The sequence below is a fragment of the Vanacampus margaritifer genome, chromosome 1 (assembly GCF_051991255.1).
Source record: "Vanacampus margaritifer isolate UIUO_Vmar chromosome 1, RoL_Vmar_1.0, whole genome shotgun sequence".
Taxonomy (NCBI): domain Eukaryota; kingdom Metazoa; phylum Chordata; class Actinopteri; order Syngnathiformes; family Syngnathidae; genus Vanacampus; species Vanacampus margaritifer.
Genome location: NC_135432.1, coordinates 33,342,358 through 33,366,553, shown reverse-complemented (window position 1 = coordinate 33,366,553; position 24,196 = coordinate 33,342,358). Strand labels below are relative to the sequence as shown.

The window sequence follows — 24,196 nt, the reverse complement described above, 5'->3', positions numbered from 1 at the left end:
CGGTTAAAAAGTATTTAAACAGCACTTCCTGACGAAACATGCCTTCCGTAAATGTATGACGTCAGCGTAGACATGCGCAGTCTCCACCCGGACCAGCTTTGTTATGTTGCTGCCTGGTATTGCTAACTAGCGAGTGCAGTATTTCCTTCGGTTACCGGAGGCAGCGATGGACATCGAAGCGTTATTGGAAGCGTTTCAAGGCAAACTTTACAGTTACTAAAATGAATGATGCTGCATTCGTGAGAGCTTTTGACATTTTTTGCACCGAGTTGTACCGCTAATGGTTGCTAACTACGTGATCGCAACTTAGCACGCAACCTAGCAAGTTTGCAAGATTTGCAATTTCCATTACTACTTAATTCATAGGGGGATCGCTGTCTTGTAATAATGTAAATGTTAGACAGTAACGCAATATTGTAATAAACGTGTTGCTATACAACAGCTTTCAAATAAACCGCTATTTTTTTGTAGTTGGCGTAATAGGATTTTATGTTGTGGCGTTTACAACACGTACTTGCTTTGTTTTGTTTTGTTTCCAAGTGTGCCACTCCTTTGTCTGTAGCTAATATTTTATTGAGTCGTCTTCGAAAATGCCCAGCTATTTTCTTGTGTGTTTTAATTCTGATCAAAATCGTTAAAAAAATTTTTTTTATCAATGTCGTCATTAACAGACTTTGAGAAGAAAGTGAAAAGGGATACAAGTCCAGTATTGGAGCAATTCCTGTGCCATGTTGCCAAGACGGGAGAAGCAGTGTAAGTTTCTTCAAATTTGTACATTATTACATAGCCTACTTGCTATTGTCATTCAAGTCTGGGTGGTATTACAATTGTTTGTGATAATTCTTTTGCAGACTTGATGTGACCAAATATTTGATCTCTCCTAGGATCCCGTGGTCACAATTCAAATCGTACTTCATGTTTAAGTTGGAGAATGTCATAGATGATTTTCACTCGACGACACCTGAGCAGAGAGGCACGCACAATCCCAATGTAGAACACGTTCCTTTCGAGGAGATGAAGCAGAGGATATTACAAATAGTTGACAGCTATAATGGGTGAGTGTAAAAATGCTGTTTCTCCCTCGTTCAGTTTAGCGTTACTTATAACAACTAACCCTACATATAGTTCAAATTAAACTGTAAGAGTGATGCACATGCATCATGTAATAAAAAAATACAATTCAAACATTCTCAATGTCAACTCATCATTGTCATGATGTACGGTATATGTGAGCTTTCCAACTAATGAGAGTGCTTGTTGAATTGATCTGTACTGCATGGCACACTCCCAAATATAACTGTCCTAGCTGTGGCTAAGGGATATATTGTTACAACATGACATTTAAATGAGTGATTACTGTAGTTTGTAGAACTGGAAGCAATTAAAGTGCCAAGAAAAGAAAAACCCACCACTCATGCCGCAGCCTTACCAGACTTGAATCAAGGTTAATAAGATCATTAAAGTTTGTGGCAGGCTGAGACGAGTCCTGTGTATTTAGGCTGGTATGTCTTTGCCAGCTTTGGCAGTGCTTCAAGTTCAGTGTTGATGCTGGCGGTTGCCCGTGACTTCTTCTAAACATATCTCTTGGTAACATTCCCAGAATCCCATTCACCATTCAGCGTCTGTGCGAGCTGCTCACTGACCCCAAGCGAAACTATACAGGAACGGAAAAGTTTCTCAGGGGTATAGAAAAGGTTAGCAGTTTACTACAGATTTAGTATTGGTAATGAGTGATGTTAATTATGTATTCAATATTTATATTCCTATATATATGTCTTACAGAATGTAATGGTGGTCAGCTACGTGTACCCTACATCTGAGTAAGTACAGAAGCTGTCATGCTTTACATTTGTGATGAGCATTTGCTTTTTAGCTGTCAGTTTTGTGCTTTTCTGTTTTTAAATAGGAAAAATGGGGCATCCTGTTCAAACAGAATGAATGGAGTGATGTTTCCTGGCACATCTTCTGTACACTCTGACAGGTGCAAACCATTATTAAAAGTTCTATAGCTTGGACATGCCATCAAGTGGCAAAGTTGCTTACTTTTAGGAAAAATCTTTTTGGGCCTCCATGTGCAAGAAATGGACATGCTATTCTTTTACAGTCGAAATGTAAACGGACCAGGTATGCCAATACAGTTGAACAGGCCAAAGCTGTCACTGTCGGCTTCGCTTTCCACCAATGGCCTGCCTGAGTGTGCGGTCAGCAAGGAGCTGGAGTCCACTGCGGAAGAGAAGGCAGAACATTGCGTCAGGTAGGATGCAGGGTCTGACGTTTATGGGTGGTAGCATTGTTGGGCCTCCATGAGCCAAGTTGAGTTGGCCCTTTCAGAACCAGTACTGGTTCCATATATTCATGATATAATTTGTTCGTTTTTAGTGATAACGTCATACAGCATTTAGCTTTTTTTTATACTGTACAATTGCCTTCATGGCTATGGCTGTGCTAACACCACTAAAATCAAGACATTTACACTTCACAGATCACTATTAATGCTAATTCTAGATTTGTAATTAAATGATGTGTTTACATTGGTGGGAGATAAGTATTTGGTCAATAGCAAATGTTCAACTCAATACTTTGTACCTTTTATTGGCAATGACAGAGGCCAAACATTTACTGTAGATCTTCACAAAATTTGCACACACTGTAGCTGGTATTTTTGGCCCATTCCTCCACACAGATCTCCTTTAGAGCAGTGATATTTTGGGCCTCTCTCCAGGCAACACTGACTTTCAACTTGCCACCACAAATTTTCTGTGGAGTTGAGGTCTGGAGACTGGCAAGGCCACTCCAGGACTTTAAAATGCTTCACTCTTTCGTAGCCCGCGCGATACGTTTGAGAATCGAGATCAATGTTATACTGGAAGAAGCAGCCCTTTTCATCTTCAATGCTCTCACTGATTCTTCCTCCAAACACAAGTTGTTTCTACTAAAAAGTTCTATTTTGGTTTCATCTGACCACATGACATGACGTTCTACAAATCCTCTTCTGAATCATCAATTTGCTCTCTTGCAAATTTTAGACAGAGGAATCTTATTACGGCCGCTTGTATCCGGGATCTTCTGGTTCTTTTGGTCACGACCCACAGCTTGTGACTATAGGTGAGGGTAGGAACGTAGGTCGACCGGTAAATCGAGAGCTTCACCTTTTGGCTCACCTTACCACAACAGGCCGATACAGAGTCCGCATCACTGCAGACGCTGCACCGATCCGCCTGTTGATTTCCCGCTCCATCCTGCCCTAACTCGTTAAAAAAGACCCCAAGATCCCTAAACTCCTCCACTTGGGGCATGGTCTCATCCCCGACCCGGAGAGGGCACGCCCCCCTTTTCCAACTGAGAACCATGGTCTCAGATTTGGAGGTGCTGATCTTCATCCCAACCGCTTCACAATTGGCTGCAAATCGCGCCAGTGAGAGTTGAAGATCACAGCTTGACGAAGCTAAACAGCACCACATCATCTGCAAAAAGCAGAGATGCAAGGCTACGATTGCAAATAATTTACAAATTAATTCTTTAAAAATACATATTGCCCATTACCTATGATAGAAAAATACAGACCTCTGTCATCATTTTAAGTGGGAGAACTGGCACAATCTGTGGCTGGCTAAATACTTTTTTTTTTTTGGTCCCACTGTAATTCTTAGGGGTTGCCTGCTTTTTAACTCTAAACAAGAATTTAAGCTTTAATTATCAGGAACTAAACACTTGATTCTCCAGGGAAGCAAGTTATAGCGCACACACACCCTTTTATTGACAGGTTTATGAAACGACAGAGAATCTTTACTAATCACTTTGGAAATAAAATATAAAATGTTTCTACGTACCCCTGCAATGTGCTCGCCTGTACCCGTGATGAGAAAACTGGTCTAGATGTTTTTTGCTTAGTCTTTCCAATGCAGCGGTCACTGCGCTCTATAACAACATTAGAGTTTGCGTGGAGAGATTTTGTCCCTGTGGAGACCATTTTTTGTCTCTGAGGGTGCTGCTGGGTTTGAAGTGCATTGCAGTGTTGTTTGGAGAAATTCCTTGCGATATACACCACATGCGACATATCACAATCAAAAGTATTTTTTTCACCTCCAGTGTAGAAACAATTTGCTTATCATACATTAAGAATTAAATTTAATTTATGCACAATTGCACATTTCTATTTTTACAGCACTGACTCTTCACTCTTGGGAGGTGAAATCCCGCTGAGCCGGACAAAGAATAAACACACTGATGAGGAGGAGGAAGAGGAGGATTCTGATGCCGAGAAGCACAACAGCAAGAGGCTAAAGGTCAACGAAAAGCAGGAGTACGACACAGCAAATGAAAACAAGGAATCCTCGTGTACAGGCACACAGAAATCATCAGTGAGGGGTGATCCTTCAGAAGACTCTTGCGATGGACAATACAAAAGTCAACCATCTTGTCGAACACAATCGATTATAGACGATCCAGGTAGGTGTACATGAATTCAGAGTTTTTAATTCGAGTTGAGGCTCTACAGTCAATCACAATCTGTTTTGGAATGCCAGGCACCCTCCAATTTGTTTGTATTCATAGAGGCTAGAGCTGTCAATCGATTCAAATTTTTGATCAGATTAATCACATTTTAGAATTTTGATTAATCATGATTAATCACTGAATCAAAAAAATTTGCCCACCAAATTTGAAGAGCGCCTGTTATGTGTTAATTCGTTCTACATTTAATGTTATGAGGATGTCTTCCACATTTTTTTTCATCCACTGCACACTCTCATCCCCGTCTTTTTCCTAATCAGTTAAGTACTTGCATTATTTGAAATGGGGGGGAAAAATGACCCAAGTATTTTTGACCAGAACAAATATTCTGAATGTCATTTGCAAACATTGATTAAATGCTTTACTTTAATACTCAAAATTAATAGTGGGATTAATCTGCGTTAATACATGATTAATGAGGTAATTTTTTGTGATTAATCAACAAATTTACGCTTTAACTTTGACAGCATTAATTCCAAAACAACCCCCCGAACCACTCCCATATAAAATAAAGGAAATCTCAACCGGGCCGAAACTAGCAATTATAAAACCTTTATTAGCTGTACAAGCATTTTAAAATTCACTCAATCGAAGTACTCACCCTTTGATGCCTGACAGACTTGTAGCGTACAGGGACGTCAACTGTGGAAAGCTTGCTTAATCGTTGAATAATGCTTTTTGTCTTTTTTTTTTAAATCAAACCTAAAAGTTAATGTTCTTTGAAGCTTGTTTAAATACGACGGCGTATTAGGGCCACACATAAATAAATAAAAATTAGAGGGCGGGGGGCAATATTCCGAGTAAAAAAACTCGCAAATTTGCCATTTTATAAAGTTGCAAAATTTGCCACTTTATAAAGTAGCAAATTTCCCTCTTTATATAGTGGCAGATTTTCGAGAAAAAAACTTACGAGAAATACACGTAGCGTACTACTCGACTGTTTGTGCCAATACTTTTCGGTCGGGTTTCCAAATAAGGAGATAGTAGCCTAAATTGCTTTAGCATAGATTATTCATATTATGTTAAGCATTTGCTCTTTGAACCGTTGTGTACGGCCACTGGCCAGCCACAAAGACACCTCGCTTTGCGGAGGTCCACACCCGGACGATCAAGCATTTAAGTTAATTTGTTAAAATATATATATTTACTTGTACATTTATGTTACCAGAATTATTATTTACACGTTCATACTTTTTTTTTGTACAAGTATCTAAGTTGATGTGTCGAATCTGCTGCTCTCCGTCATTCGCTAGCCTTTACCTAAAGTATGCTAGCATCTGATTGGTTAGTGTTAGTCAGCTGATAGGGGATCAGAAAGTGTTGTCGCTCTGGCTGCGGTGAATGATGAGTAAAGTTTAAATTTAAGAATGAATCCGTCTCCAACCTGCCTTTTTATTTTATAAACAGTGTCCCATTAACCACCAACGAATCCTCACCATTAGTTTATAGCTACGCTGCAGTTTTTCTGTCTCGCAAATCTGCCACTATAAAAACTCTTTTATATTATATTAATTTGCGAGTTTATAAAATGGCAAATTTGCGACTTTATAAAGTAGCAAATTTGCGAGTTTTTTCTCTGAATATTCCCCCCGCCCTCTAAAAAAATATATTTATACGTGGCCCTAATACGCTGTCGTATTTAAATAACTTAAATTGCAGTTCTAAAACATTTATTGCATGTGCAAACACCTGGAGCGACACTGTCACCTAGTGGCATTGTCAATATTATTGGAAGGAAGTTGAGAAGATGCACTTGTATGTAGTACTGTTGAAGAAGTTAATATTTATTGTGTTTTTTTAACGACAATGTTTTGGCATGACATTTTTTCAAAAACATTTTTTCTAAATTCAAAATTGTCCCAGCCATTTGATTTAGGGCAGTCCACTGTTATTTACCTCAGCAAAAATTCGAAAAAAAAGATTTTTTTTTTTTACCTTGTCTTCCTCCTCAGAGCCCAGTAGCCCACCGACAGAACCATGTGAAAAGGGGACCGTTGATGAGAAGGTCCACTGTGACATCACCATTCAGCCGTCAGAGCGACCACTGAAGGAGAATAAACTCACGAAGCACAACACTGGGGACAGCAGCAGCAATGACGGAGACTGCCTGCCGAGTGTCAAACTGGTTCTCTCCTCTTCTGGTAATTCACCCAACTTGTCAACAGGGGGCGATGCAGACAATTCAAACGTCACAAAGACTGAAATCAAGCCTGGGGAAAGTGAATAAATGAGCCAGTTGACCTGACTGACTCTTGACACTGTATGATACCACACCAAGTGTATGCTGTATCACTGTGGAACTGTAGGCTGCAGAATCAGGAGTGACTATTCTTATAGACCAAGGAGGAGATCGTGGAGCTTTTTTTCACCGTTGACTGTTTTTCTACGCTCCCACCAACCATGTTAATATCAGACCTTTATCATGTACACCTCATGAGTTGTTGTAACAACATCATCACAGGCATGAATTTCCCCAAAAGTACTTTGGTAGTTTGAGTTGTTTTAGCCTAATCATTGTTTTGAAATGAAGAATGTCCCCCAGATGAACAAGAACATCTAGCTCCCCTTACAACCCTTTTCTATGGAACAAAAAACCTAACACATTTAAAAAATATATATATTTTAACATTGCACTTATTAGCACTAGTTCCTTGATGGATAGTGACAATTCAATTGTTTTAATTTTTACTAAGTCATTTCAGCGTAACATTTTCTTAACAGTACTTTACAGTTCTTCCCTCTAATACCATAGGAGTACACATGCCTCGTTTTTGATAACTCAAGATTTTTACGATACTGTACATGCCTGTAAATCAGTTTTATGCACATTTCATGTGTGTCCATGGCACAAAGTAAAAACAGATGGAAAATGAATGCTTCTTTCAGTGTATTCATGAAAAAGGAATAGAACCTGTCCTGGAATTAATGTAGTTTATACACCATCTATCCAGAACAATTAGCTTTTAAGCAAGGAAGCAATTTCATCTTCATGTTTACAATTACAAAATTTGCTTATAATAAGGGTATGAAACAAGTGCAGGGTTCCACAGTATCAGTGGTCCGTGGCCATTACTTGACTGTGTCGGACTGAAGTTCACTGATGCTGGCATGCTTTGGCACATTTTTTTTTTTTACATGTCAGGTCATATAGAATGGGTTAACCAAGATATAAAGCTCGTCAAATGTTGAATAAATATTTGCTGAATTTTATACTGCAAAAAAACATAACATGCAATAAAAAGTAACTCCACAGAAGTAATATTTTGCTAAAGGTTTAAATACTACAATACGAAGATGAGGCACTGTGGAGGAATTTGCGCAAAAATATATTTACAATAGCTTTTTTTTATTTGACCATTTATGACTCAAACTTCTATTTAGCAGATTAACACATTAGCTTTTCATATTAGAGATCCGAACGTTGACGTTATGCGTCCCAAAATGGGCGTTAGCAGCATAGAAAACGGCAAACGCCACACTTAAACAATGATTGACTGCTGTTGTGGACCAGCTGCCACAACGAGAAGAGGGGGAAAAAGGATCGAGCATGCTCCAGGCTATCAAAAGAGGAACAAATGCGTAGCCAATTTTGCACTTTGTACATGGTGGCTAAATCAGCAGATGCTAACTGTTACCACACGTTCATTTGTGCTGCTACAGTTTAACTCATTCACTGCCATTGACGACTTTAGACGTAAAAAATTTGTTTGAACTATTTCTATTAACATTTTTTCCACTTTTGCTAATAAGAGTATGAAAACCTAGAAAAAAATAGCACAGATATAACATTTGTGATTAATCATTACTTAACTAGTGAAGTCATGTGATTAATTACAATAAAAAAAAATATCGCCTGACGCCCCTAATTATTATTATTTTTTTAAATTAAGAATAAAGGGCGTCAGACGATTACATTTTTTAATTGTAATTAATCGCATGACTGCAATAGTTGACTCACGATTAATCACAAATTTTATATCTGTTATAAATGTGCAATAATTTTTTTCCTAGGTTTTCATAAAAAATTTAATGAATTGAATTTTTTTTTTAACTGCAAGAAATACATAAATTTTTGACGTCTATAGTCGTCAATGACAGTGAATGAGTTAATAGATATCACACAGTTGAATTTAATAACTGACCAAAACCATAAAGAAGACTTTTTACGGCATAAATGACGGCGGTCGCGGCCTAATTAGCAGTTGCTAACTTGCTAACGACGTACATAAATAACACTGCAAGACTTGCGTGAAACTGCTAACTTCGATGGCATTCTGACCACACATAAAGGGGAAATAAATCCTTATTGTACGAACTTGTAAAGCCTTTGTATGATCAGATTTGAAAGCACTCACCGGAGTAAGAGAGGAGGTAATACCACGTAGCAGTGTCGCCGAGTTGAGAAAAAAAGCACGCCTAACATTTCATCGGCAATCCAACATGTCCACCTGCAGCATGTATATCATGTCCTTTTCATCAAAGTGACTGTCAATGCTCTTGGGCAGAAAGTTGACGGATAAACACTAGATTTTGCCCTCCTCGCTGTTGTAGTCCATTAACGCTGCGCCGCTACTTTCCTGCCGCAGAAGTGCGTGTTCAGATAAATAGTCACGTGACCTCCGGATCTCTATGGATACTTCTCAAATCTAAGACTAGATTCGGGTTTGAATTTCCTGCCCTCTGTTTGCGGATGTGGTGTCATGCGTGCAGTGTGTAAATGCGAAGAAGGCAGTGTGCAGTTTCATTTTTCGGCCTCATGTGGCAGTAGCGATTCAAAATTCAATTTCTTGTATTGAGCAACTTTAAATAATAATTGAAATTTACCATATTGTTTCAAAAATATATAGGCAAGGCACCCAAAAAGGCTTAATGTAGGACCCTGAAAGTGTGACCTCGCCATTACATTCAAGTTTTAACATGCACAGCTACATTTTATTTCAGATAATCATATGACAACGTTAGTTAACTCATTAACTGCCATTGACGCCTATAGACGTCAAAAATTCATTTGAACAATTTCTATTAGTTTAACATTTTTTTCCACTTTTGTTAACAAAGGTATGAAAACCTAGTAAAAAATTCATTGCACATTTAGAACAGATATAAAATTTGTTATTAATCGTGAGTTAACTAGTGAAGTCATGCAATTAATTACAATTTTAAAAATAATTATGACCTGACACCCCTAATTTTTAATAATCTTTTCTTTTTTAATCGTGAGTTAACTAGTAAAATCATGCTATTATTACAATTTTAAAAAATTATTCGCCCGACGCCCCTAATTTTTTAAATAAAATTTTCTTTAAAAAAAAAGAAAACGAAAAAAATATTAAAAATTAGGGGCGTCAGGCGATTAAAATTTGTCATCGTAATTAATCACATGACTTCACTATTTAACTCACGATTTTATATATTTTCTGAACATACAATAAAAAAAATTCTAGATTTTCATACTCTAGTTAACAAAAGTGGGGAAAAAAATTACTAATAGAAACAGTTCAAATGATTTTCTGACGTCTATGGCCGTCAATGGCTGTGAATGAGTTAATTATAAAATAGACATGCAAAGACCAATGTACAATATTGTTAATATACAGGATTTTTTTCTCTCTAAAATCTTAATGGATCTGTTTTTCTAATTCCCACTATTTTGTTTTCAATATTGAAGTTACTGCTCCGGTGAATGTTTTTGCATGTAGACCATAAAACAATCGCTGTTGTCAGCAGGTATGGAGGGATGGGATGGTATTGGCCACGGCAAGCTTGCAACTCCATATGATGGCGTATACATATTGCATGTACAGCGTAATATTGTGATATTTGATTTGCTTAAGAGTACAGTACTTTTCTTACAGTGTTGGGCTTTTTTTTTTTTTTTTTTACAGGTGGCTGCAAACAAGCATCCTTTCTAATCCAAATGTTACATTGTCTATATGCATGTGATTCTAGAATGATTAGAAAATGTCTATAGATTCCGTAAGAAACCTGGACAAACAAATGTAAACGAAGCTCCAGTGAAATAACCTGACACATAAAGGTCACAACTAATGTGGAGATTGAAAACCTGGATGAGTCATCCGACTCATCAAAAAGCCTCCATCTTGGGCAAGATTACCGAAGAGAATTTCCAATGCATATGTACATTTTTTTTAAGGATTTATAAAAACGGGTTTAGAAAATGATTCCATTACATTGGTTAGGGCCCAAGCTCTCTGCACTAACCATAGACTTCTTCTACAGATTGGATAAGTGACCTCTGAGTTAAAAGTCAAGTCAGCAATAAACTTAATGAGAACACGGGGGAAGGAGCTAATATTGTACAGTATATACACTCGACAATGTGTAGCCTATTGTGGGTATGAAGCAACGGCAAATGACAATCCTCTCATGATGCGTCTGTGGACTGATTGATTTTGACAAGTGGACATTTGTAATCCGCTCATGAGAGCCATAACAACCTCTGTCTCGTCCTGTCATTCAGATGGGATTCCACCGAGACTAGCTTTCAGCAATGCAGCCGGCATGTCATTTTCATGTAATTTAAATTGACTAGCTTACTCACAAAACATTTAGGTACTAATAGTTAGGTCAAAGTGTATTATGTAATGTAATTCTTGCAGTCTTCAGGGTGCTGCGATAAATCTTTCCACAATGGGTCAGCACCTAAGCGAGGACAGTGACCCAGACAAAGAAATAGACGTGGCAGAGCTGCAGGAATGGTACAAGAAGTTTGTGGTAGAATGCCCAAGTGGAACACTGTTTATGCACGAGTTCAAGAGTTTTTTTGGGGTCGCCGATAACAAGGAGGCTTCAGATTACATCGAAAGCATGTTTCGGGCCTTCGACAAGAACGGAGTAAGTGCCAACCTGCTTTGGATGTGCAAATTAGGGAATGCATCCATTGTGTTTTTTAACTGTTTGTTTGTCATGTATACAGGACAACACCATTGACTTTCTCGAGTATGTTGCAGCTTTGAACTTGGTCCTTAGGGGTAAATTGGAGCATAAACTGAAATGGACGTTCAAAATGTATGATAAAGATGGAAGTGGGTGCATTGATAAAACAGAGCTTCTTGAAATTGTGGAGGTAACCTATCATTTCAGTTCAATATAATGTCAATTTGTAATAATTTAATGTAGAGGAATGTATTCAACTTGACACAAATCCTATCCGATCACTCCCAAGTCTATTTATCGACTGAAGAAAGCATGTCATGGAGAGCTGGATGAAGAGTGCAATCTTTTGACCCCCGACCAAGTTGTGGATCGGATATTTGAGCTGGTTGATGAAAATGGTGATGGTAAGTTTTTACAATTTTCTCACAGCTTAAAACACTGCATGAATGATTTAAGAGCTCGTTGTTAGCTTTAATGGCTTTAAATCGAAAACCTCGCTGCTAATCATGTCCTGCGTATAGACTGGATGTTAATGTGGGTGTTGGCTACCACTCAACAAAGGACAAAATATATAGAATATATTTCAGAAATAATCCCCCCCGCACGCACACTTAGGCGAACTCTCCCTGGACGAGTTCATCGATGGAGCACGGAGGGACAAGTGGGTGATGAAGATGCTGCAGATGGATGTCAACCCTGGGGACTGGATCAATGAGCGAAGACGCAGTGACAACTTCTAAAGGCTGTAGAAGGGACTTCAGTCTGTCACATGCACAAAGCTTTAGTGTGACATGATGCCAACCTTGCTTTTGTCTCACTGAGCTTGCATGAATGTAAAATGTGTACAACACTCAGTCTACTATAGGTGTGTATATATCTGTAGATGTGATAGGATTTTATACAGGAAAAAAACGTACTTGAATTAGAATTAATAATTTATTTTGGTGCAGATTTGAGTTTGAAAAACGTTGCAGAAATGATCATTTGAAAATGTAAACTCTGGTAGAGTTGTTTAGAAATAAAATGTTGCATATGTTTATCTGTTTCCGAATTATTGTGAGACATTAACATGATCAGTATCTTTACATAAATTAATATCATTAAGAAATTAATAATAAGCTGATTTGAGCCGATTTATTCTTTCAGAAGTAAGTATCAAAGTGGTAGCCCTTCACGTTTAAGCAGTACTCCGCTCTAAAAAGGTTAAACTAATATTTATCCATCCATCCATCCATCCATAATGCCGAATCAGCAATGGTTAATCCTCTTTAACTATGCCTCAACGTCCTCCGCTTTAGTTTAGTTATGGTGTTAGGAAAGAGGAACAAGAAAAAAGCTCTGGTCAGCCACGATAACAGCGGTCACCAAAGTGTTGCCCGCGGGCACCAGCTGATAGCCCCCAAGGATCCCATTGTTGCATGCGGACCTGTTCCAATAGTAGCTGACTGGCAGACACACTGGCAGATTTAGAAGGAAAAAAAATAGTGTTGCCAGTTGATGTTTATTTTTTTTTCAAATTGAGAAAGATAAATTGAAAAAGAGAAATCATTAACATGATCAGTGTATTTACATAAATGTATATCATTATTAATAACATTAATAATTAAAACTAATTTGAGCAAACTTATTTCAGAAGTGTGTATGTCACACTGGTAGCTCTTCGAATCAGTACCCAAAGCTCTCAGTTTTTAAAATGTTGATGAATCCCGCACTATATGAGAATGATGCATTGTAGTGGTGGTGGAGGTTATTGTGTGTCTCGTAGTAGCCCCTTCACACCCGCATTTTTTTCTGCTGGGCAAAATGTATTTTTTTGGTGCTGATTTTGACTCTTTTCCCACATAAGAACATCATGAAATATTTTTATTTATTTATTTAGTGGATAATATGGCTGTAACGTTTTGTTAACTCACCAAGCTTAAATGCAACATTTTTAACATAAACATCATGCAAATCAACTTGCGATTGTTTTGGTTAGTTAAGATTCAATAATGATCCATAAGTGTTGACATAATCCAAATTATGCGTTTAAATGGTTTAGACACGGGGATATGCCATGTCCACTGCGACTATATATGAGTCTGAAGGTTAACGTTGTTTAACAAATCATAGGTTGACTATGTAAGTATGTGGCGACGCACTTTAAGCATTGCGATTGTGTGATATATGTGATGAATCCGTAACCTAAATTGGACCCTTTCCCCCTATTTAATCGCACTTTCGTTTATGAATCTGTAGGAACCGTTCTGTTGTCGCATTGTTTTCTCATTCCTCCTTTCAAGAAAACCGTTCCAGTCAAATTTGTGTTTGGGAAATTAATACATGCATAAACGTGCTGAATTGACGTGCTGCGGGAGCGGAAGTGGTTGTTTTTTCAAAATAAGATACCAAAAAAACTGACAATAAAATATCAATTCTAATTTTAAACAAAGCTATTTCTTTACTTTTTTTTCCCCCCGGTCCGTTTACAAATGACCCTCCATCCGGTGATGTTCTTGGACAGTTTTTAGGAACCCCTGAGCTAAGATGCTGTATCAACCAACCACGGTTACTTAAAAAAAAAATAGGGTCAACAATCTCGCGAGACAGAACAACATAAAACGAGACTATGGAGGACGAATCAAATTGTATTTTAAAATGACAAACACTGCTTGTTTACAATTTACAAATAATCTCTGTACACTGTCACTTGGCTAAAGAAGGACAACAGTTGTGCTTAGCTTGTGACTGCACCATAAATCAGCAGCTAATATCCACGTACCCTTACCCTCAGTTTGTTTCAAGCGTCTCAACGTCAATGTCCTCGCAACCGGGCATGTCTGACACGTCGGAGGTAAATATTCACAATTTTCACACACTTAAACATTTTTCAAATCACGTAATTTCGGAGCATTATACGATAATGGTGGGATGGATTCATTAAAATGAAATGTCACCCTCTTCTGATTAGCTGGCAAACGAGAAATTCAGCCTAAATCACGTCACGGGGGATCTGTTCTCATGTCCAGCGGACGAGGCGCTCGCCCACTGCATCAGTGAGGACTGCCGCATGGGGGCAGGCATCGCAGTCATTTTTAAGCAGAAGTTCAGAGGGGTCGAGGATCTCAAGGGACAGAGTGAGTCAAGCCTCTATTTATATAAGATGGTCTTCTATTTATATAAGAAATGGTCTTGCTCTTGGGGTGGGGCCCGGGTGGTGATTTTTCTCGTACCTTTTGTTTCGCTTCCCCACATCTAATAGTATCTTTTTTTCTTTTCTTTGTGAATTAAACCAGAGAAGCTTGTGGGACAGTGTGCTGTACTGAAGAGGGGACAACGTTTTGTGTACTATCTGGTAACCGTCAAATACTTGAAGTAGAAGTATTATGTTTGCACATTTGAGGATAAAAAAACAAAACAAAAACTATTTTCCTTCTGTCAATTTTTAGATCACCAAGAAGAAGGCGAGCCAAAAGCCAACCTATGACAACTTGAGACAGAGCTTGGAGGACATGAGAACACACTGTATCCAAAATGGAGTTACCCGAATTTCCATGCCTCGGTTTGATCCTACTCATTATATCAATAGAAAATACATTCAACTGCAAATGTGCCCATTTTAAAAACACATTGTCACATTGTCCAATGGTATTAATTTCATGGTCCTTTACAATAGATTTGAACTCTCATAGCATAATAAGTTCAGGCAAGTTTAGATCCTTTTGTAAGGTGTTACATGAAAAGGGAGCAGCATATTTGAAAGCTGTTTTACCCAGCTCTGTCCTAACCCTGGAAACTGTCATTCGGCGGATTTTTCAAGAGTGCAAACCTGGTGTTAACATAAGTAGGCACAAGCTGTTGGTGTGTACATAAGTATGCACAAAAGTAAGATGATTGAACATGATTTGCAAATCATTGTATTGTTTTTATTTATATATTTAACACAGTCCCAACTTCATTGGAATTTGGTTTGTACATTACATTTAATGAGTACAATGAATACCATGGGCAGATAAGAAAATTTATTTGACCCTCAATGGAAAAAATAGCAATATGTCTAACAATTCTCTTTAAAGGTGTTAAAGTTTGGCAACAGTGGTATGTTTGTGTCTCCCTGGCAGTATTGGCTGTGGCTTGGACCGATTGAAGTGGGAAAGAGTTTCAGAGATGCTGGAAGGGCTCTTTGAGGCCACAGATATCGCTGTCACAGTCTACAGCCTCCCTGTGAAAGCTGAGACCTTGGAGATGAAGGAGAACACAAACAGATGATTCTTGGAAATGTTTTGCAGCACTTGTGTTTGAGTTTCTACAATAGTTGACCCTGATATTAATGAATAAATGTTCTACTTTTGCACCATAAGATCAATTGCACATCTGTTGGTGAGGTGCGAGGAAAAAGTATGATTCCTGTTGATGACATTTTTGTGCATGAATTGGTCATTAATTGTAGTCTAATCATCTAGATCACAAGAATAAACAAAACAGTCTGTTTTTGTACTAATACAGTCCCTTCCAAAATGATAATATCAAGTTCTTTGCTTTTGTTGCATACTGAAAACATTTGTGTTTCAGATCAAAAGATGAATGAGACAGAAGTTCAGAATTCCAGCTTTTATTTCATGTAATTTACATTGCGATGTATTAGACATCTCAGGACAGCACGTTTTGTTTGAAGTCACCCACTTTTCAAGTGAGCAAACGTATTGGAACAGACATTATTAAATTAACTTAAAGGTCTCACATTATTCAACTTTTCAACATACTAAAATAGTTCTCAAATGTGTAAAAGACATGTCTGTGACATGCATTCGTCAAAATTGACTTTGAATCCAATATTTTGTCCCTAAATCAGCCCCAAAACACACTCTGCTCAAAACAGCCTGTTTTAGGGGTGTGTCACTTTTATGTAAATAGCTGCACCAGGCCACGCCTAGGCCGTACCCTTCTCTCGAAGGGGCAGTGATTTGGGTCATGGTAGCCATGTGCTAATGTTGTGAATGGAAACGACTGGCCATGGGAGCAGAAGAAAAGAAAAATACAGACATGTCTTTTACACATTTGAGAACTATTATTATAACTATTTTAATATGTGAAAAGTGGCATAACGTTTTACCATAAGAAAAAATGGCATAACGTTACTACAGAGACTATGTTGTAGCGTTAGTTTGTGATTGTTTTGGCAATGGTTATTTTGCCTTAACCGGCAAATCTCCCGCAAACGTTATTTTGCCATGAATGTCTCCGATTTGCCGTGAATGCTTGTAGACATTTACAAGCGGTTATGAATAACACAAATGTGCACATTTAGGACCACTTAGCGGCCGGTTAGCATCACAAAGTCATGTCTCGGTCGCGAGTTCCCAGTCATAGCAAATTAACCACCGCGGATTGTATCTTGACAAAATAATACGCAACCGCTTCATATTATCCAACCACCGTCTGCTTTATCATATCTGACCTCTTGTAACCAAACAACCTCCACAAGAAAAATGTAGCTCCCACTTTAGGCACATAAAACACACCACTAATATGCTAGAAGCTGCACATCTCTTATTAGAAAGGATAGGAAGGAAGGCTAAATAATTTTTTTTTAAACTTGCATCGTTCCCATTTGCTCTCATGTCACACTGTTGGGACCGATCCATTATGTTTAAACGTGTTGCTAATCCAGCTCTGAATAAGCTTTCACTAACAAAACAGTCTTTTGAGAAATGATGTTGGTACACGTCCTTCAAAAATAAAATGAATCCACTGTCTTCTCAAAGACTTGGGACGAAGGAAGCAACCCCTTTTTCCTGATCAATGTTTCCCCTCTCCCCGGAGCATTTGTGAGCAGGGAGAGAAAAAGAAAGGAGCAGCCAGCTTCTCGAATTTCAGTGGGCGTGACAAACCTTTACCAGAGGCCGTGCCACTAACCCGAGGGGGCGGGGTCGAGTGCACTTCCGTGTCTTGTTGACGCCACTAAGTCACGGAAGTTTAATTTGCCCGTTTGAAGCACACATTTTAGAAAGCAGGAGAAAGCTAAAGAAGTCGCAGACTGACTTTTTTCATGCCTTGTTGGATTGTAGACAGGCCAGGGATGCATATTATTGATAGAAAACCCCACTAAAGCGCATTTTCATACTATGGGACCTTTAAAATGTGGTGTCTGGGGATTTGGGGACCTGGGGGCGGTTGGGGCTGGGTTGGGGTGGATGGCGGGGGTGGATGGGAGGCTGTGGGCCGGTGGGGTGCCTGGTGGGCCTGCAGTGCCCCGTCCTGCTGCGTTGGGTTGGGGGCGCGGGCCGCGTTGGGGTGGGGGGCGCTCCTGCTCCTGGGTTTGCTCTCCGGCCGGTGGCCCTGCGGGGCCCGGGGGTCGTCCTTTGGCGCTGCCGCGGCCTGGGGGGTCCTGAGGTGTTGCGCTTGCTCTGTCCTGGTGGGGGTCGACGGCTCCCCTCTTTGGTGGAGATTTTCATGCCTGCCAGATCCACCACACCAGCATCTATCGAAACTCAGACACAATCTGTTTCTCCCTCAGGTCATTGAATCGGTGGAGGCTGGTGTCTGTGGATCTCACTCTGCTTCGTCTGTCCTTTCTACCTTTCCTCAGTTTCTCCTTTGGGCCCTTGAGGTCTCCCTGATTTGTTGGAATTTAGATGTCTTTGGGGTTGGTGAAGGACTCTGGTTAGTGACCCGGTGGGTGGTGTCTGGTCGGTGCTGGGCTTCGCTTTTCTTTCTTTTCTTTGGTCCCTCTTCGGGTCTCCTGGCGGCCCCACGACTCTGGCTGGATTTTGAAGTGTTCGGTTTAGGTGAACGGTATGGGATTTTTTTTTTACACGCACGCACGCACGCACACACGCACACACACACGCACAAACACACATCCACATACAAAAAAAAAAAAAAAAGGGAGAACAATGATGATGACATGTCAAATGATCAATACTGAGCTCTCCCAAAAAAAAAAAAAAAGACTTTATTGTCCCCAAGGAGAAATTATTTCCCTTGCACACAATACACATTTGACATAAGACATGAACAAGACAATAACAAATATACAATAAACAGAGTACACTCAGCGGGGCCTGCTATTCAAAAATGTAATAGCTGAGGGAATCAGGCTCCTTACGAGTTGAGCCTTCCTGCACATAAGTGTTTTATACCTCCATCCTTAAGGCAGAGGGATGAGGTGCTTATGGAGCGGGTGTGTGGGGTCCTGTTCTATAATAAGTGCAATGCGCCCTTATCATTAAGATCTGTGAACTTTGGTGTAGAAAGTCCAATGAGTTTTGTTGCAGTGTTCGTTACTTTGAGTTTAGTTCGGTTTTTAATGGTTAAGGTGGAACAGTACAATATAATGGGTTGAATAATATCCTGATATAACCGTAGTTGCAGGGGCGGAGTAACAGGAAGTCCTTTTAGTTCACGGATGATTGAGAGTCGCTGTTGGCTTTTTGTCTGAATTTCTGAGATGTGTTTATCAAATGTGAGTCAGTAATCTATTGTGATACCGAGGTATTTACAACTGTCCGCAATCTCTGCTGTTTGGTTGTAAAAAGCTGTGTGTTGGTACGGTGCTGAGTTGCATATAAGTTCAGTTTTATTGTCAATGTCATCAGAGTATTTTATGCGTTTGATGTGTGGTAAGGGACTGATATTGTTATAAGTGTACAGTGTGTAAAGAAAAGGGCTGAGCACACACCCAGGTGGTGCCCCGGTGTTATGCTCAGAGCAGATCATGTGGTAGAGCCCAACCGCACAACCCACTGCCTGTTGCTCAGAAAGTCTTGCAGGAGGCAGACAATCCTGGTGGGGATGTGAAGTATCGGCAGCTTCCGGATCATCAGGTGCCTCTGGATGGAATTGAAAGCTGAGCTGAAATCCACAAAGAGCACCTGTGCAAAGTGACCAAGACTCTGTCCAGGTGCTGGAAGATGAGGTGCAGCAGGCAGGCTACAGCATCCTCTGTGCCTCTCTTAGGCAAATTGAAGAGGGTCCACATGGGGTGTAACAACAGGTAGAATGGTGTTCAGCAGCAGCTTTTCTATTGTATTGTCGTTGTGCAGTAGACTAACTTAAACAGTGAGTGCAGAACAGGTGAACAGAACAGGTTGTGTGCTTTGGGTCATAAACAGATCCATAATGTCAATTCATCTCTGCCAACAGAACAAAGGATTTCATCAGGGACAAACATGGAAGGTCTTATTCACACCATTCACGTTCACTCCAAAAGCGTGGAACACGTTCTGGAACGCTTCCTTCCCGAGTTTTTTATTCGTGCATTCGCACACACCGGAGAGGACGAGGTGTGCCGCTTGGTGAACAACAATTGTAGAGCACTTTAGCAGTCAACAAAAGAGAGCACCACCGACTACTTCTACTTGTTTCTTGGGACTATACAGCCGGGGCACTATTTTCTCCAGCAACGCCTTTTTTTTTTTAAAGTACGTGACATCTCGCTCAACGTTACAAAAAGAAACGAGTCGACACGGAAACTAAAAGGAGCTTCCAAGCTACGTCCTTTTCCTTCGATGTCGGTATTCCAACTGGCGGGAACTCAGGGTAGGCACTTGTACATAGGTGCCACCTGATGACATCACTCATCAGCGACACTGACAACTAAATCTGTTACAGTGTTTACTTCCGTTTAATCCGGCTGCTGGTAGTAGCGCTAAATATCTTTGGGTAATGCATGCTAAACACTATGGCTACCTCGGTACGGTTCAACAGCAAGTTTATACACTTACCAGCACTCAGTATGCTACTTCCTTGCTCACCATTCGGTCCCGGATGGCTGTGTTGTTGCGCTCCGGACGCTGGGTGCGGCATAGCCCGTACTCGAAGCCGATTGGCTGTCGCGAGGCGAAGTGCGAAGAAAGTTCCAAATTTTCAACTTGGGCGAAAAGGCAAAAATGCGGACTTTCGCCTCGCTTGCACCACGTTCTTCCTCTCCAAACCCGTCCTACGCGCCGCCCCACACCCTTTCGCGCAGTTTAGCGCAAAGTACATTCACTACAATGAAATTGCACCGCCTAAAATGCCTCCCACACTGTTGGTGTGAATGTAGCATAGCCTAGTCAGTCAGTCACTGTCTCTTAACCGTATATAGATTTTACTGCCTGAAGAGGAGACCCCCCCAGAAACTAACAAGAACTGAATGCTCTGTCCTGAGTTGTTCACTACTAGATGTAAATATCATGAAATATAAGCTGGAATTCTGAACTTCTGTCTGATATTGAACCTTTAATCTAAAACCCAAATGTCATCAGTATACATTGCAACAACAACTAGGAACTGACCTTGCTGTTCCAATACTTTTGGCGGGGACTGTACTACATAAAGAATGATGTGTTTTCGTATTTTGTATGTTTATTTTTTATAGAGCATAACATATAAACATTTGCAGGACCGGGAGGAAAAAAGTAAGTGAACCCTTGGATTTATTAACTGGCCTCGCCTCCTTTGGCAGCAGTAACCTCAAACAAACCTATTGTAGTTGCAGAACAGACGTGCACAAAGGTCTTTACAAACTGTTTTGAGGTTGTGCCACAGCATCTCAATTGGGTTGAGGTCAGGACTTAGAGTCTTGGGCCACTCCAGAACATATATTTTATTTTCCACTTCTGAAGCCAGTTTGCTGTGGGTTTGCGTCTGTTTTGGCTCATTGTCCTGTTTACAATACACCCATCCTCCTTCAACTGTTTCACAAATGGCCTCACTGTCTTCTAGAAAATACCTTGATAAACGTGTGAATTAATTTTCCCATTGATGATGGAGAACCATTTCCACAAATAAAAAACATTACACCAAAGACATGCTTATCACAATAACATAAACAGTTGTAGTTTCTACACGATGTATGTCACATGCACATTAGTATGTACATTTATTCTCAAACTGCAGCCATTTTGTCATTAAAGTCTTTCACACGTCTTCATGTCGAGTGACAAAACAGCTCAAGGTGTTATTTTCAGTTTCAGTCTGTGTTTTTTGTGATACGTTGACATACAACTTCAATTAGTATACAGGTACATGCTGATAAAGGTTTATGGTATAATGACGAATTTAGGTTAGGTGTGTTTTATACATCCTTCTTGATAAAAGGTGAACAAAACACAACGGAGCGAAAAAATCACCAACTCCCTGAACCGATATTTGATGGAAGTGTGTTTAGTTTGTTGTAGTTTTGTTAAATTGTGTTTGTGTTTTTTATTTGCTGTCGTGTGTACACTAGTTTGTTTTGTTTAGTTACTTGATTATGTGTTTTTTTATTTGCTGTTGTTAATGCTTTGTTTAAGTATTATTTGAGTGTGTTTTAATTTCACATGCATATTAGTATGTACATTTATTCTCAAACTGCAGCCATTTTGTCATTAAAGTCTTGCACACGCCTTCATGTCGCGTGACAAAACAGCTCAAGGTGTTATTTTCACTTTCAGTCTGTGGTTTTAATAGAGTGTGTTTTTGTGATACGTTGACATACAACTTCAATTAGTATACAAGTACATGCTGATAAAGGTTTATGGCATAATGACGAATTTAGCTTAGGTGTGTTTTATATATCCGTCTTGAGAAAAGGTGAACAAAACACAACGGAGTTACTTGATTATGTGTTTTTTTATTTGCTGTTGTTATTGCTTTGTTTAAGTATTATTTGAGTGTGTTTTAATTTCCAGTTGTTTTAAGGTTTTTGTTGTTTTGTTTTGTATAGTTATTTTATTTTTGTGTTTGTCATTTCAGGGCCACCACAGAGGAGGACAGTTAAGACAAATATAAGAGCTAGGCTGTTTGTTGGGGGCTGGGGGAGTGCCGGTAGGTGGGGGTGGGGTCCGGGGGGGGGGGCTTGTTTGGGGGGGGTGGCTGGGTGGGGGGTGGGGGGTGCTGGGGGTTTGGGGGCGGCTGGGGCTGGGTTGGGGTGGATCGGGGGCAGGGGGGATGGGGTTCGGGGGGAGGGGTCTGTGGACTGGTGGGGTTCCTGGCGGGCCTGCAGTGCCCCGTCCTGCTGCATTGGGTTGGGGGCGCTCCTGCTCCTGGGTTTGCTCTCCGGCCGGTGGCCCCTGCGGGGCCCGGGGGTCGTCCTTTGGCGCTGCCGCGGCCTGGGGGGCCCTGAGGTGTTGCGCTTGCTCTGTCCTGACGGGCGTCGACGGCTCCCCTCTTTGGTGGAGATTTTCATGCACGCCAGATCCACCACACCAGCATCTATCGAAACTCAGACACAATCTTCCTCAGGTCATTGAATCGGTGGAGGCTGGTGTCTGTGGATCTCACTCTGCTTCATCTGTCCTTAGTTCCTCTCCTCAGTCTCTCCTTTGGTCTCTTGAGGTCTCCCTGATTTGTTGAAATTTAGATGTCTCTGGGGTTGGTGAAGGACTCTGGTTGGTGGCCTAGTGGGTGGTGGGTGGTGTCTGGTCGGTGCTGGATTTCACTTTCCTTTCTTTTCTTTGGTCCTTTCTCGGGTTTCCTGGCGGCCTCACGACTCTGGCTGGAGGTGTTCGGTTTGGGGGAACGGTATGGGATTTTTTTTTTTTTTATAGGTTTTAGGTGAACTCATGAATACACATACACTCGCACGCACGCACACACACACACACACACACACACACGCACATACACATATTCACCCACATACAAAAAAATAAATAAAATAAAATAAATATATAAAAAAAAAAAGGAGAGCAATGATGATGACATGTCAAATCTGTAAAATTACCGAATGAACAATACTGAGCTCTCCAGAAAAAAAAAGAGCTAGGCTGTTTGTAAAAGAGTAATTTGAACTGCCCAGTTTATCTGTCCGTCCGTCTGTCCAAGATCTGTCATAAAATGGATGGATGGACCAATCATTTTCTTTACGGCTTATCTTGTCAAACATTTGTTTTGTGATTTCAGGTCAAAACAGTCAGAATGAAACTGAAATGCACGTGTTGACTGGCTCTCATGTGCACGTGTGGCCCTTTCAGTTGTCTCCATATTAAATCAACCACCAACTATGATTAACAAATGAACTACAATATTTCTTAAAACATGAAATTAATGTATTTTAATCCAACATATCAATTTTAGTAGTTGAAATCATGAACTATGAATTACAGTATAGGCTACTTATATTGTTCAAAATAAATGAAGACTCCATAAATGGAAATAGCTTATATATAGCTTTTCAATCTATCCCGGATGCAATTCAAATGTACACAAAACAATAAGAATTATAAAATAACCGAATTACACACCACAATAGTCTTCCCATTGGTATCACAGACTAGGCCTTATCATTGCACATGCTTATGCTTTAACATGGCTTCACTAAAGGTAAGTCTCATTTCTACACAAGTACACTTCTAGTGACTTGAACGACTTTGTTCATATCTGTGAGAGCCAAATGCAGTAAACAAAATAAAATACATGAACTATATCTGAACCATTTTTTCATCTAGTAAAATACAACAAATTGAGCGCAGTTATTTAATGGGTTATACACGTATGAACGAAATATATGCGAGACATTTAAACTGAAACATCACATTTTCAATGGAAAGTCCAAAGCCAAACATGGCAATGGTTCATCAATTTGGAATTGAATACAAAACGTCTTTAAAAGACTTGCAATATCTCAGTTTAGCCAAAAACATTTAATGTTGTCTTTAGCAAACTAGCACCCAACTGGCAAGTGTTTCATTGATTTTGTGTTATACACATGTTTACTTCTTTTTAAACTTGTGTAACAGTAAAGAATGTTAAAGCAAATGTTGTGGGAATCTTTGACACACACCCTCATCATTTAATGAGTTTTTGAAATTATTTACATTATTATACATTCAACTATTCATCC

At 39.8% G+C, this 24,196-nt stretch overlaps 3 protein-coding genes across 6 annotated transcripts; all 3 read left to right on the top strand.

Annotated features, from left to right (window-relative positions):
• The first annotated feature begins 12 nt into the window (after window positions 1-12).
• On the top strand, window positions 13-7,386 carry LOC144037797 (serine/threonine-protein phosphatase 4 regulatory subunit 2-B-like). 3 transcript variants are annotated; one of them, XM_077549596.1, is made up of 9 exons: window positions 13-200; window positions 672-753; window positions 885-1,055; window positions 1,601-1,694; window positions 1,783-1,820; window positions 1,907-1,981; window positions 2,105-2,254; window positions 4,166-4,449; window positions 6,465-7,386. In XM_077549596.1, the coding sequence occupies exons 1-9, from the start codon at window positions 167-169 to the stop codon at window positions 6,737-6,739; spliced, it is 1,203 nt and encodes a 400-aa protein (XP_077405722.1). In that variant the 5' UTR covers window positions 13-166; the 3' UTR covers window positions 6,740-7,386. The 3 variants fall into 3 exon arrangements, with proteins under 3 accessions (XP_077405722.1, XP_077405713.1, XP_077405730.1); XM_077549587.1 differs by having other exon boundaries at window positions 852-1,055; XM_077549604.1 differs by lacking the exon at window positions 13-200 and adding an exon at window positions 221-239.
• A 3,586-nt stretch (window positions 7,387-10,972) lies between these two features.
• Window positions 10,973-12,446, top strand: guca1b (guanylate cyclase activator 1B). Its single transcript, XM_077572181.1, has 4 exons — window positions 10,973-11,367; window positions 11,450-11,599; window positions 11,699-11,813; window positions 12,025-12,446. Exons 1-4 carry the CDS (start codon window positions 11,164-11,166, stop codon window positions 12,147-12,149), a joined length of 594 nt encoding a protein of 197 aa, XP_077428307.1. The 5' UTR covers window positions 10,973-11,163; the 3' UTR covers window positions 12,150-12,446.
• A 1,555-nt stretch (window positions 12,447-14,001) lies between these two features.
• oard1 (O-acyl-ADP-ribose deacylase 1) lies at window positions 14,002-15,889 on the top strand. 2 transcript variants are annotated; one of them, XM_077576390.1, is made up of 5 exons: window positions 14,002-14,242; window positions 14,418-14,525; window positions 14,685-14,743; window positions 14,838-14,950; window positions 15,510-15,889. In XM_077576390.1, the coding sequence occupies exons 2-5, from the start codon at window positions 14,459-14,461 to the stop codon at window positions 15,655-15,657; spliced, it is 387 nt and encodes a 128-aa protein (XP_077432516.1). In that variant the 5' UTR covers window positions 14,002-14,242; window positions 14,418-14,458; the 3' UTR covers window positions 15,658-15,889. The 2 variants fall into 2 exon arrangements, with proteins under 2 accessions (XP_077432516.1, XP_077432506.1); XM_077576380.1 differs by having other exon boundaries at window positions 14,007-14,242; window positions 14,360-14,525.
• The last annotated feature ends 8,307 nt before the right edge of the window (window positions 15,890-24,196 follow it).

Excerpts from the sequence above, each read along its gene's own strand:
- LOC144037797 (XM_077549587.1), top strand. The coding sequence starts at position 167 with ATGGACATCGAAGCGTTATTGGAAGCGTTTCAAG. Across the intron at positions 2,255-4,165 it reads AAGGCAGAACATTGCGTCAG|CACTGACTCTTCACTCTTGG; the intron begins GTAGGATGCAGG and ends CTATTTTTACAG. Across the intron at positions 4,450-6,464 it reads ATCGATTATAGACGATCCAG|AGCCCAGTAGCCCACCGACA; the intron begins GTAGGTGTACAT and ends CTTCCTCCTCAG.
- guca1b (XM_077572181.1), top strand. The coding sequence starts at position 11,164 with ATGGGTCAGCACCTAAGCGAGGACAGTGACCCAGACAAAGAAATAGAC. Across the intron at positions 11,368-11,449 it reads GGGCCTTCGACAAGAACGGA|GACAACACCATTGACTTTCT; the intron begins GTAAGTGCCAAC and ends TCATGTATACAG. Across the intron at positions 11,814-12,024 it reads GGTTGATGAAAATGGTGATG|GCGAACTCTCCCTGGACGAG; the intron begins GTAAGTTTTTAC and ends ACGCACACTTAG.
- oard1 (XM_077576380.1), top strand. The coding sequence starts at position 14,207 with ATGTCCTCGCAACCGGGCATGTCTGACACGTCGGAG. Across the intron at positions 14,243-14,359 it reads GCATGTCTGACACGTCGGAG|CTGGCAAACGAGAAATTCAG; the intron begins GTAAATATTCAC and ends TCTTCTGATTAG. Across the intron at positions 14,951-15,509 it reads ACCCGAATTTCCATGCCTCG|TATTGGCTGTGGCTTGGACC; the intron begins GTTTGATCCTAC and ends TCTCCCTGGCAG.